This window comes from Leucoraja erinacea, chromosome 25, assembly GCF_028641065.1.
Source record: "Leucoraja erinacea ecotype New England chromosome 25, Leri_hhj_1, whole genome shotgun sequence".
In the NCBI taxonomy this organism is placed as follows: Eukaryota; Metazoa; Chordata; class Chondrichthyes; order Rajiformes; family Rajidae; genus Leucoraja; species Leucoraja erinaceus.
The window spans coordinates 19,038,077-19,052,091 of record NC_073401.1 but is presented as its reverse complement, the minus strand read 5'-3'; the positions used below and the strand labels follow the sequence as shown (position 1 = coordinate 19,052,091).

At 40.5% G+C, this 14,015-nt stretch overlaps 1 protein-coding gene across 3 annotated transcripts in view; it reads left to right on the top strand.

The window, feature by feature from the left end:
* LOC129709482 (uncharacterized) overlaps positions 1-14,015 on the top strand; it is a 118,415-nt gene that overhangs the window by 55,778 nt on the left and 48,622 nt on the right. For all 3 annotated transcript variants that reach the window (XM_055655903.1, XM_055655904.1, XM_055655905.1), the window contains exons 19-20: positions 3,722-3,781; positions 8,622-8,672. In XM_055655903.1, coding sequence (XP_055511878.1) covers positions 3,722-3,781; positions 8,622-8,672 — 111 coding nt within the window. The remainder of the gene's footprint in view (positions 1-3,721; positions 3,782-8,621; positions 8,673-14,015) is intronic.

The following is a 14,015-nucleotide window of genomic DNA, read 5'->3' as shown; positions in this document are numbered from 1 at the left end:
TTACAGTTTTTAGGCTTATATACATTCTTCCCAATGGCAGGAGTGAAACGAGGGTGTGGCCAGGGTGGTATGAGTCTCTGATGATGCTTGCTGTCTTTTTGAGGCAGTGACTCCTGTAGATCCCTTAGATGGTGAAGGGGGCCCATACTGGTGATGGATTAGGCAGTATTCACCACTTTTTTAAATCTTCATTCCTGGGCATTCGAGTTGTTGAACTAGGCTGGAATGCAACCAGTCAATAAGCACTCAACTGTACACCTGCAGGATTTCAAGAGAGTGTAGGCAACTACCAAATCTCCTCAATTTTCTAAGGAAGTAGATGAGCTTCTTTATGATTGCATCATTTTTTGGGTCCAGAACAGATCTTCAGAGATATGCTCATCCAGGAATTTGAGCTTTTTGACTCTTGACTGCTGTCCAATTGATAAAGACAGGTTTGTGGATCCTCTGCCTCTTCTATTTCTAAAATTAACAATCAGTTCCTTGGTTTTACTGATGTTGATAGCAAGGTTGTTGCTCTGGCACCATTCGGTCAGGCGATCTACCTTCTATACTCTGACTCGCCATCATCCGTAATTCGTCTAACAATGGTGCTTTTGTCGCTACTGTAACAGTGCTTCAAATGCATTTCTTTATGCATGAATACAGAATGATAAATCATACTCATAATGCAGTTGAACTTAATGCCAAGATATACTAATCTCAATATTATACAGCAGCTCTAAAGGTAATGATAATGAAACTATGTGATATACAAAGACGTATCAAGATTGTTCATGAAAGATGCTCAGATCAGTGTCAACAGTTAACTTTCACCCAATTTTTCACCTTTGCATCACATACTAAAACAAAAGTAGATGGTATCTACAACACACATGGTTCAAAATAACTTCACACACCCAGCACACCAATGTGTACATGAAAGCAAAGACCAACTATATAATCACTGAACACACCATAAGGCTATGTAAAAAAAAAGGATTCTGAAGCAGACTTGGACTCCACAATGTATTTTTTTATAGAGATTTCTCCACATGCTACAGACATGCTGTTTATATCCACACAACATTGCTATATCTCAAGACCACTATTTTTGGGGAAAAAACAGAGAAGAGCAGCACGTTCCATCAGACAAACATCACTTGCCTAAATGGAACAGATTGTGGGCTGATTGGAAGCCATGCAGAAACAGATGCGAGGATGAGTTGCACAGCAATTAATGTCCTGCACATCCCTCTTAAAAAGTTATATTAAGAATCCTTGTTATAGTTTTCGATATGCTCTTAATTCTATGTTGAAGGATATTAACATTTTTCAGACAAACTCTCTGGCAATAATAAGATGACAATCCATATTCAGAATCTGCTTTTTAAAATAAAGGACCAAAATGACAAATATGATAAAACTAACTCAATGGTGACACCAACCTGAGCATCTTGCTTGAACAATCTTAATACTCCTTTGTATATCAGATACTTTGTTTAATTATCATCTCCCTTTATGAGTTGCTGTGTTCACTGAGATTAGTATATCTTGGCATTATGTTCAGCACAGATATTGTGGGCGAGGTTCTGTTCCCGTGGTGTACTTTTCTATGATATATGTTCTATTTGCAAATTAATGGATTGAGGTTCACTTCGCTAAAGTGGCACTGAAAGCAAATGATCAAGATTAATGTGGCTGCTTGGAATCATTCTGTGGTGATAAAACTGAGAGTAAAGATGATTTTCCTTCTCCATGAAGTGAGCAGTCTAGTTGTGAGATAGAATGTCTTTATATGTATGTAACATTTCTCTATGACAAACTTGGTTAATTTGATCCAGTGAATAAATTGTTCAGAGAGGTCTTGTTAAGGTTTTTGTCTCTGAAGACTCTCTGCAACTGGGTTGCTCTGTGACATTCATGATTTTGACTTCTGCCCCAAAGTCCTGGTGCACAGTCTCCAGCTTTTCCCATATGACATCCTCAGTAATGAAGAACTGTCAGTAGTGATACGTCTGAGGCACGCATTCAATGGGTATCTCAACAGCTAACTGCTGGAGAAAACAATGTTAATTCTAATGCCCTCTGTGGACTCTGGAATTTATTTTAACAGCTTAATTATTTCTGAATTGGCTTTGTGGCCAGGTTTGCAGACAATACAAAGATTAGTTGACAGGCAGGTAGTGTGGACAAAGCAGGGACTCTGCAGAATGATAGATGGGGAGAGTGGGCAAAGAAGTGGCAGATGGAATAAAGTGGAGCAAAGTGTGAAGTCATGCATTTTGATAGTGGGAGTAAAGGTGTACACTATTTTTTAAATGAGAGAATTCGGAAATTGGAGGTGCAAAGGGATTTGGAAATGGTGGTGCAGGATTACCAAAAGGTTAATTTGCTCGCCAAATCAGTAGTAAGGAAGGCAGATGCAATGCTAGCATTTATTTCGAGAGGACTAGATTATAAAAACAGGTATGTAAGGCTCAGGCTTTATAAGGCAGTTCAAACTGAATTTGGAATATTGTGAGCGGTTTTGTGCCTCATATCTGAGGATGGATATGCTGACTTTGGAGAGGGTCCAGAAAAGGTTTACAAGAATGATCCCAGGAATGATTGGGTTAAAATATGATGAGCGTTTGAAGGCACTGGCCCAGTACTTGCTGGAGTTTAGAAGGATGAGGGGGGGACCTCATTGAAACTTATCGAATAGTGAAAGGCCTAGATAGAGTGGATGTGGCGAGGATTTTTCCACTTGTGAAATAGTTTAGGACCAGAGGCTCAGAATAAAAGGACGTTCCTTTAGAAAGTAGATGAGGAGGTATTTCTTGAGTCAGAGAGTGGTGAATCTGGAATTCATTGCCGCAGAAGGCTGTGAAGGTCAAGTCAATGGATATTTTTAAGGTGGAGATTGACATATTCTTGATTAGTACATATGTCAGGTGTTATGGGGAGAAGGCAGGAGAATGGGGTTGAGGGCGAACGATAGATCAGCCATGATTGTATGGCGGAGTAGACTTGATGAGCCGAATGGATTAATTCTGCTCCTAGAACTTATGAACGTACAAAATTGTCAAGTCATGTCTCTGGTTGGCAGCAAAATGAATATTTAAATAAGAAAAGCCACGATTAAATCCCGTGCACATAGTTTGAATGAGACCTTTTCTCTAAAAGTTGTAGCGTGGAGTTCTGAGCTACATTTGAAGAAACATTTCAATGAACCCTTGAAAAGCTCTGGCACAGAAGGCTATAATTTGCTGCTGGGGAATGGGATTAGCGTATTAGATATTTGATGACCTACACTGACACCAGGAGTGAATGGCCTGTTTTCATTCTGTGTGACTTTAATGACTGCTGTGATATCACACAAAAAATAAGTATTCTAGGCCAAATTAATCTTGGATCATACATTGCTTCAAAGTTAATTCTATGTGATGTAATTTCTACGTGACTCGTTATTTCCTCATGCCTTCCCTATAGTTTCATGTCTTTCTTCCCTTTAATTGTTATTTATTTATTAGTAATTCCTGATAACTTACAAGAGATAAACTTGTTCCTTAGGAGCCATTTGATATTTTTAATAACTGTTTAATGTGATTTGATGGTAAAAGTTCCAATTTATTAAATTGTCCATTTACTTATGATGTTCCACTGCCTTCTGTAACTATTAACATTATTTTAAGCAGAAAATAACATTTCTATTTTTAGGAATCAAATACATTATTATATATGTATATATATCTTTTAGAACTGGAAATATCTGAGACATATGTAAATGCGACTGCTAAACAATCTGATTCCTCTTCAGGTATGCTTTTAATATTTTATGACTTATTATCCCTCATATTTATAGTGCTTTATACATTATTTTCTTTCTATTAACCCAAAGGCTGAGAAAGTTGAGTATAATTGAAAATGGGTGTGCATAAATCACATGACATTGATGTTGAGAGATCACTGTTAAGGTTCAAGCATGTAGTCAGAAATTCTTATGGACCGAGTTGCTGCATGAGTGGCTGGAATAAAATCATGCCTCTGAAAAATGCCCAGATTTGAGAAAAGGGACATGTGCTTCTGTTGCAGAAACAACAAACAGATGTTCTCAAATATGTTAAATGATCAGAAAAGACCTAATGAGAACCTGAAGGGCAGCTTTTTCACATGGGAGCAATAAATATATAGAAAAAGCAACCAGAAGAAGTAATTTGAGCAGGTACAATACCAAAATTTAAGGGACATATGGGAAAGTACATGGATTGGAAAGGTTTAGATCAATATAGGTCAGATTCGGGCAAATGGGACAAGCGTAGATTGGGCACCTTGGGGTACATGGTGAGTTGGCTCAAAGGGCCTGTTTCTGTGTTGTGTGACTAAGAGGGAGATAGTCAAGACTCTAGGAACCCACATTCTCAGATGTTGAACGAGGATGTGGATGAGGGGAAGTGGTTTCCTATATATGAGGAGGCTTGTAGAAAACATTTAAAACCCCTGATAGGCAATGTGTTGGTTAGGGACAGTGTGATCTCAAGAGGGATATATCTCTGCGAATTGTGGACCTAGTTAACTGACATTTAGTGGAGGAAGGAGGGGGGCGCAAGGGAAGGAAAGCGAGGCAACGTATGAGGGGAGCCTATGTCGAAGTTACCTAAAATTAGTTATTTCAATCATCATGCCGCTGGGTTGTAAGCTACCCAAGCAAATTTTGAGGTCCTGTTCCTCCAATTTTGTGTGGCCTCACTAGCAATGGAGGAGGTTCAGGACAGAAAGATCAGTGTGGGAATGGGAAGGACACATAAAATGGTTAGCAACTGAGAGATCCAGTAGGCCTTGGTCAGTTTAACAATAGACAATGGGTGCAGGAGTAGGCCATTCGGTCCTTCGAGACAGCACCGCCATTCACTGTGATCATGCCGGATCATCCACAATCAGTACACCGTTCCTGCCTTCTCCCCATATCCCTTGATTCCACTATCTTTAAGAGATCTATCTAACTCTTTATTGAAAGCATCCAGAGAATTGACCTCCATTGTCTTCTGCGGCAGAGAATTCCACAGATTCACAAATCTCTGGATGAAAAAGCTTTTCCTCATCTCCGTTTAAAATGGCCTACCCCTTATTCTTACACTGTGGCTCTGGTTCTGGACTCCCCCAACATCAGGAACATGTTTTCTGCCTCCAGTCCAATCCCTTAATAATCTTATACGTTTCAATAATATTCCCTCTCATCCTAAATTCCAGTGTATACAAGCCCAGTCGCTCCATTCTTTCACAATATGACAGACCTGGTGAACCTACGCTGCACTCCCTCAATAGCAAGAATGTCCTTCCTCAAATTGACCAAAACTGCACACAATACTCCAGATGTGGTGTCACTGGGGCCCTGTACAACTGCAGAAGGACCTCTTTGCTCCTATACTCCTCTTGTTATGAAGGCCAACATGCCATTAGCTTTCTACCCTGCCTGCTGTACCTGCATGCTTGCTTTCAGCGACTGATGAACCAGGACCCCCATGGAGAAAATTGATAATCCTGTAGTCGTAGGTGCAATTGTAGTGGGGTCACCATGCAGTTATGGGTAGTCATAGGTAGTTTCAGTTAATCGCCTTTGCTGACCGGTCATTTTCATTGGCTCATTGGGGAAAAAAAACATAAGCAGGAGTTTTCAGAACCAAGGATAACCGACCGGTAATGCTAAATGTCTGCCGAACTTCACAGCGGTATATCTCTGGCTTATTAAAAGTTGTCTAGCTTCTTAAAAGTTGTCTCCACTCCTTCTCTCCCCTTCCCCTCTCCCCTCTTCTCCCCTCTTTTAAAGGATTTACTGTACACTGTGTTAGCCATCTTAATTATAGCGGCAACCTTCCTGTTCATTGCGATGTGTGTCTGTATCACCTTGGCTTTGTACCGTGTGAATTTCAGACAGCGCTCCCCCGCTTGCCCTGGCCCCCGCCTTTGCGATGTGTCTCTGACAGTCGCTGTTCTAGTTCCCGGTTTTTCAGGCGACTGCCGGCAGTCCACTGAAAAATTGCCTAAGTGGGACAGGCCCATTAGAAAGCGGTAAGAGTGGACATTGGACAACTGGAAATGATTCTGGAGAAGTAATAATGGGGAATAAAGAAATGGCAGATTAATTTAATATGTTATTTGCATTGGTCGTCATAATGGAAGACACCAGCAATGTGCCTGAAATTCAAGAGAGTCAGGGGGTGGACGTTAGTGGAGTGGCTATTACTGGATGCTTTCAAGAGAGAGCTAGACAGAGCTCTTGTCGATAGCGGAGTCAAGGGATATGAGGAGAAGGCAGGAACGGGGTACTGATTGTGGATGATCAGCCATGATCACATTGAATGGTGGTGCTGGCTTGTAGGGCTGAATACTCCTGCACCTATTGTATATTGTCTATTATGTAAGGAGAAGGTACTCGGGAAGCTGAAAGGTCTGACGATGGTTAGGTCACCTGGAACGGATGAACTCCAGGCGATGGGAAAAGTGCAAATATTGATTAAAATTGAATGCTTTGTAGCCATGTTTGCAGATGTGACAAAAAATAACGGGGGGAGGGGAAGGGGGGGCAGGGCGGCAGCAAGTAGTGTAGAGAAAGCAGGGACTCGGCAGAAGGCCTTGGACAGATCGGTAGCGAGGGCAGATTGAATACAGGGTAGCAAAGTGTGGAGTCATGCATTTTAGTCATAGAAATAAAGACATAAACTTTTAGAGAGAATTCAGAAATCGGAGGTGCAAAGGAGCTTGGGAGTGCTGGTGCAGGATTTCCGAAAAGTTAATTTGCAAGTCGAATCAGTAGTAAGAAAGGCAAATGCAATGCTTGCATTTATTTTGGGAGGATTAGAATATAAAAACAGGAATGTAATGTTAAGGCACTGGTCAGACCGCATTTGGAGTACTGTGAGCAGTTTTGGGCCTCATATCTGAGGAAGGATGTGCTGGCATCGGAGAGGGTCCAGAGGAGGTTTACTGAAATGATCTTGAATGATTGGGTTAACATTTGATGAGCGTTTGACAGCACTGGGCTTGGACTTGATGGAGTTTAGGAGAATGAGGGAGGACCTCATTGAAATTTACCAAATAGTGATAGGCCTGGATAGAGTGGATGTGGAGAGGATATTTCAATTTGTGGGAGAATCTAGGGCCAGAGGCCATAACCTCAGAATAAAAGGGTATACTTTTAGTCAGAACGTGGTGAATCTGTGGAATTCATTGCCACAGAAGGCTGTGGAGGCCAAGTCAATGGATATTTTAACGGCGGAGATTGACAGATTCTTGATTAGTAAGATGTAAGCGATTATGGGGAGAAGGCAGGAGAATGGGGTTGAAAGGGAAATATAGATCAGCCATGATTGAATAGTGTAGACGATGGGCCGAATGGCCTAATTCTGCTCTAATAACTTTTGAACATGATATAGAAATTGGGTTGCTAATCACTTGAATTTCAGACGGTAAGTGCACAATTGAGACCACCTAAAAACAAAACATGCTGACACTTGCTTTCCTTATATTTAAAGTCGAACTAATATAAGGGCTAATAAGCAGGCTTCTAATCATGTCTTTGGTTCTTGAAATAACAGGTATATGCCAAGTTGTCTCCATTCCAACATTTGTCTTCCTGGGCTAACCAACACATCATATTTAGCTGGGGTAAATTTCAAAGTTGATGGCTTGCTTGAAAATCTTCCAAATTCTTTCCAAAATAGTCATATCTATTTTTGCTGTAAAAGTAGACAAAGTAGGCTTAATGTTTCTAAAACATTCTGATTTATTCTGAAATCAAGGTCAGTTTTCTCTTCTACTTTTGCAGGGACGGTGGCATGTGTTTGGATTCCTTACCGTGAATTACCAGTGACATGTCTTGTTTCCTATTTTATTTAAGATCACCATCATGTTCTTATTATTTTCGTGAAAGAGGAACATTAATATATACTAAAATAAAATATCATTGCCTTGCGTGGGTGCCAATGGAGTGGAAGGTAACATGTCCTGGACATGGGGATAGGTGGGTAGCTATGTTTGTCAGGAAAGCAATGGGACTAGAAGCATAACTTCTGACCTCCTTAAATCCTTGTGAGATAAATTATATTACTAAAACTCAGTTTTAAATATTGATGCTTCCTGGGCCACATCTCACCAAAAGCAGAGAGCCACATTTTCTTCCGTGATCCTGGTAAACATTAGGTTGCCAGTAAATGCAATGTAAACCTAATATCTATATAACGCAACTGCTACTGAGGGAATTTGAAAGACTGCAGCATTGCTAAGGCATCCTTGGACCATAAGACAAAGATCCGTGAAATTAGAAATTAGTTGCCTTCTCTATGCTTGTACATTGGCATTGAAATTCAATTTCTATCTATCAACTCACCAAATATTGGAATAAATTCATCTTCGTTGATAATTGTAGATGGTATAGTGGAAATGATTAGAATGAACTGAATATATGACTCCGTTCCTTTACTCGCATGCTGGTGATAATACTGCCTATTGCATTCACAGTCTTACTTAATCTTTCTTAGTGCATAGTTACATGTAAAATGTGTTTAGCCACAGTAGACTTTTATAAATGTAGGACTTGAATTGAGCCAAGAGAAGTTATCAATTTAACTGTTGACTGTTGTTGGCTCTTAAATGACTTTCAGATGGAGAAAAAGCAGGATTGTCTCTCTTTGGACCTTCTGACACCATGGCAGGTATATTTTGCATAAAATATGTAAGTGTTTTTTTAGATTTATCTTCTGTTCCGAAAACTATCCTTGAAACTAAAAAATTGAGTTTCTAAAACTCAAGTAACGACACTTATGGTAGGCAAATTTCATAAAATTAGGTCCTTGATTTTATGTGCTCAGTTTATACCATGTTTTTAATTTCCCCTGACCTATGGAGGATAATCCTGGCTCTTTGAGTCTTGCTACTTTTGTACCTGCTGTCTTTTTTTTGTAATCTTTAAGCATTCAGGCCTTTTTATTCTCCAGTTGTATTTGTATAAGTACATCCACTGCTCATTCTGTTCCTGCATCCATTAAAAACATATTGCCCCTCTTTGCTCTCAGAAACAAAATGCATTACTTAAATGTCATCTTCTGGTTGTGAGCTATCATTTTGAATGTCATCTGTGGGTAGTTGCACTCGACTGGTTCAAATCCCACTCAGAGTACTACCCTGTTGGACTTGGAATCCTTTGGATGGACGTTAAAATGAAGCCTCGTCTCTCAAGTAGATGTAAAAAGTTCCCTTAGATTACTTTTAAGGACAGAAATTTACCCCCTCTGTTCTCACTCAACAACAATGAAATAAATGAGCAGGTTATCATTACATATTTGTGGGAGCTTGCTCAACACAGATGACAAAAAATGTACAACACAAAAGGAGTCATTTGGTCCATTTTGTCAGTACCTGTCTTAAAAGGAATATGTAATCTAAAACCACCTTTCAGTTATAGTTCTGTAGTCCTGCAGATCATGGTTTTCAAGAACCCATCCAAGTATAGTTTAAATGTAATGAGGATCTCTGACCCTATTGTTCTTTTAGGCTATGGGTTGGTATCAATCTTTGGATAGAAAATTTTCTCATCTGCACTTAATCCTTCTAGTTATTTTAGATCTATGTTCCCTGGCTGTTGGCTACCCTGCTAAGAGATATAGGTTATTTCTATTTAGTCTTGTAAATACAGTGTACTTTGTAATGTTTGGGACAAAGACCCAACATTTATTTGCCTCTATACTCCAAAATTTGAGATTTGTAATAGAAAAAAAGTCACATGTGGTTAAATTGCACATCGTCAGATTTGTATACATTTTGATCTCACCATGTGGAAATTAGGCAGTGTTTATACATAACCCCCCCCCCCATTTCTTGGCATCATAATGTTTGGGACACAGCAATGTAATGTAAATGAAAGTAGTCTGTTTAGTATTTTGCTGCATATCCTTTGCATGCAATGACTGCTTGATGTCTGGGATTCATGGACATCGCCAGTTGCTGGGCGTCTTCTCTGATGATGCTCTGCCAGTCCTGTATTGCAGCTATGTTTAGCATATGCTTGTTTTTGGGGGGCTAGCCCCTTCAGTTTTCTCTTCAACATATCAGCCATGATCATATTGAATGGCGGTGCAGGCTCGAAGGGCCGAATGGCCTACTCCTGCACCTAATTTCTATGTTTCTATGTTTCTATAAAAGGCATGCTCAATTGGGGTCAGATCGTGTGATTGACGCCTACTCAAGAATTTACCATTTTTTAGCTTTGATAAACTCCTTTGTTACTTTAGCAGTATGTTTGGGATCATTGTGCTGCTGTAGAACGGCCAATGAGTTTTGAGGTATTTGTTTTAACTTGAGCAAATAGGATGTGTCAAAACACTTCAGAATTCAGTATGCTACTACCATCAGCAGTTGTATCATCAATGAAGATGTGAGCCATTACCTTCAGCAGCCATACATGCCCAGGCCATGTTTCACAGATGAGGTGGAATGCTTTGGCTCTTGGGCAGTTCCTTCTCTCCTCCATACTTTGCTCTTGCCATCACTCTGACCTGTTAACCTTCATCTCATCTGTCCACAAAACCTTTTTACAGAACTGTGGTTGCTCTTTTAAGTACTTCTTGGCAAACTGTATCCCGGCCATGTTATTTTTGCGGCTAACCAGTGTTTGCATCTTGCAGTGTAGCCTCTGAATTTCTGTTCATGAAGTCTTCTGCAGACAGTGGTCATTGACAAATCTACACCTGACTCCTAAAGAGTGTTTCTGATCATTCAGACAGGTGTTTTTATTCTAGAGAGAATTCTTCTGTCATCAGCTGTGGAGTCTTCCTTGGCCTGCCAGTCCTTTTACAATTAGTAAGCTCACCAGTGCTCTATTTTTTTGATGATGTACTGAACAGTTGATTGTGATAAACCTAAGGTTTGGCTGATGTCTCTAACAGTTTTATTCTTGTTTCTCAGTCACATAATGGCTTCTTTGACTTTCATTGGCACAACTTTGATCCTCATGTTGATAAAAAAAAGCAATAAAAGTTTCCAAAGGTGATGGAGAAAGACTGGAGGAAAGACTAGGTGCTGAGAGCTCTCCTATACCTGCATTAAGGAGGCAATTAAACACACCTGAGCAATTATAAACGCCTGTGATGCAACGTGTCCCAAACACTATGGTGGCCTGAAATGTGGGGACTATGTATAAACACAGCTGTAATTTCTACAAGGTGAAACCAAAATGTATAATAATTCCCTTTAATAAGAGGTGACAATGTGCACTTTAACCACATGTGATTTTGTTCTATTACAAATCTCAAATTGTGGAGTACAGAGGCAAATAAATAAATGATGGGTCTTTGTCCCACATATTATGGAGTGCACAGTACCATGATGGAGACAGAAATGGAAAGATATTAAAAAAAAACTTGAATGTGCACTTGAAAAGTTGTGGCCTACAGATCCATTGCTGAAAATTGTAATTCGGTTGAGTAACTCTTTGGTTGCTGAATGGTCTCTCCAGTATCAATGTTTGCATTGGCCTTCATGGTAAAGGCTATAAATATCCACAAAATAACAGATGGGCAGGTTTCAAATGACATGAAAGAACAAGTGTTTAAGAAGGAACTGCAGATGCTGGAAAATCGAATGGAGCGAAGGAAATAGGCAACGTTTCGGGCCGAAACCTTTCTTCAGACTTCAAACGTTGCCTATTTCCTTTGCTCCATAGATGCTGCTGCACCTGCTGAGATTCTCCAGCACTTTTATCTACCCTGACATGGAAGAACATGTTGGTGAGAGGACAGTTTAGTTGCCTTGTAACAGCTGGGAAGAAACTGTCACTGAATCTGGAGGTATGCATTTTTAAACGTCTGTGTCTCTTGCCTGATTGGAGAGGGGAGAAGAGGGCGTATCCAGGGCGAGACTCGTCCTTGATTATGCTGGTGGCCTTGCCAGGGCAGTGTGACGTGCAGGTGGAGCCAAGAGAAAGGAGGTTGGTTTGTGTGATAGTCTGGGGCAATTTCTCGCGGTCTTGGATGGAGCTGTTCCGAAACGATGCTGCGATGCAACCTGATTATATGCTTTCTACGGTGTATCCATAGAGGTTAGAGTGGGTAGTTGAGGACATGCTGAAATTCCTAAGCCTTCTAAGGAAATAGAGGCGTTGGTGTGGCTGGTCCAGGACAAATTGCTGGTGATATTTATTCCGTTGCAGTGGGCGGCACCAGGGACTTGGGTTTGATCCTGAATACGGGTGCTGTCTGTAGAGTTTGTACGTTCTCCCTGTGACCATGTGGGTTTTCTCCGAGATCTTCGGTTTTCTCCTACACTCCAAAATTGGCTTTGGTAAAGTATAAAATTGTCCCTGGTGTGTGTAAGATAGAGTTAATATGCGGGGATCGCTAGTCAGTGCAGACTCGGTGGGCCAAAGGGCTTGTTTCCGCGCTATATCTCTAAACTGTATCTCTTGTACTCCGTCTCGTCATATGATCTCGTCATCAACTACAAACTTGTAAATTGAGTTGGATTAGTATTTGGTTGCACAGTCATGAGTGATTAAGGAGAAAAAGAGAGAACTGAGAACACATCCCTGAGGGGGCACCAGTGTTGTGGATAATCGTGAAAGATGATTTGTGACCTGTCCTCACTGATTGTGGTCTGTTGGTTAGGAAGTCGAGGATCCAGTTGCAGAGGTGAGTGCTGACTCCAAGTTCCATGAGTTTGGAGATGAACTTGGATGGGATAATGGTATTGAAAGCAGAGCTGTATTTTATGAATAGGAGTCTGATGTATCTTTCTTATCCTGCTGTTCCAGGGATGAGTGTCGGGCCAGGGATATGGCATCAGCCATGGACCCGTTGTGGTAGGCAAACTGCAATGGATCAAGGTTGCTTGGTTGGCTGGATTTAATGTGTTCCATAACCAGCCTCTCAATGTACTTCATAATCATGAAGGCCACTGCTTGGTAGTTAGTAAGGCATGCGATCTTGCATTAGATGGATCTAATAGAGTGCCTCAATGTTTAGTTCCTCGTCTTTAGTTCTTTACTATCTACTTTAATGATTTAGAAGAAAGGGCTGTGTTTATGCATGGAAGATTGTTGATGATAAAAAAAATAGGTAGGACGACTTGCAGTGATGGACACGGACTCTCCAACAGGATATGGATAGATTAACTGGGTGAAAATCTAGCAAAAGATTTTTAATATGGGAAAATGTAAGATCATACTTTTTGGTAAGACAGACTATTAACAACAATTATAAATTCTTTATTGCAAGGGGATTGGATTTTGAAAGTAGGTAAGTGAATGCTAGGAACTGAAATAAATTAGCATTAGATGAAAAATAGTATTGGGTAGACTGATGGGACTGAAGGCTGATAATCCCCATGGCCTGGTGACTGCATCCAAGGTTACTCAAGGTGGCTTTAGAAATCGTGGACGCATTGGTGATCATTTTCCAATGTTCTATGGATTCAGGATTCATTCCTGTGGATTGGAGGATAGCTAATGTTTTCCCACTTTCCAAGAAAGGAGCGAGAGAGAAAATCGGGAATTATAGACCAGTTAGCCTGACATCGGTGGTGGGGAAGATGCTGGAGTCAATTATTAAAGGAGTAATAACAGCGCATTTCGATAGCAGTAAAAGGGTTGGTTCAGGTCAGCATGGATTTATGAGGAGGAAATCCTGCTTGACTAATCTGCTGGAATTTTTTGAGGATGTGACAAGTAAAATGGATGAAGGGGAGTCAGTGGATGTAGTGTATCTGGACTTTCAGTAAGCCTTTGATTACATCCCAAACAGGAGATTAGTGGGCAAAATTAGAGCACAAGGTATTGGGGAGTAGGATATTGACATGGATAGAGAATTGGTTGGCAGACAGGAAACAAAGAGTAGGAATAAACGCGTCCCTGTCAGAATGGAGGGCAGTGGTGAGTGGAGTGCCACAAGGCTCGGTGCTGGGGCCGCAACTATTTACAATATAAATGATTTAGATGATGGAATTAAAAGTAACCCTAGCAAATTTCAGATGACACAAAACTGGGTGGCAATGTGAGCTGCGAAGAG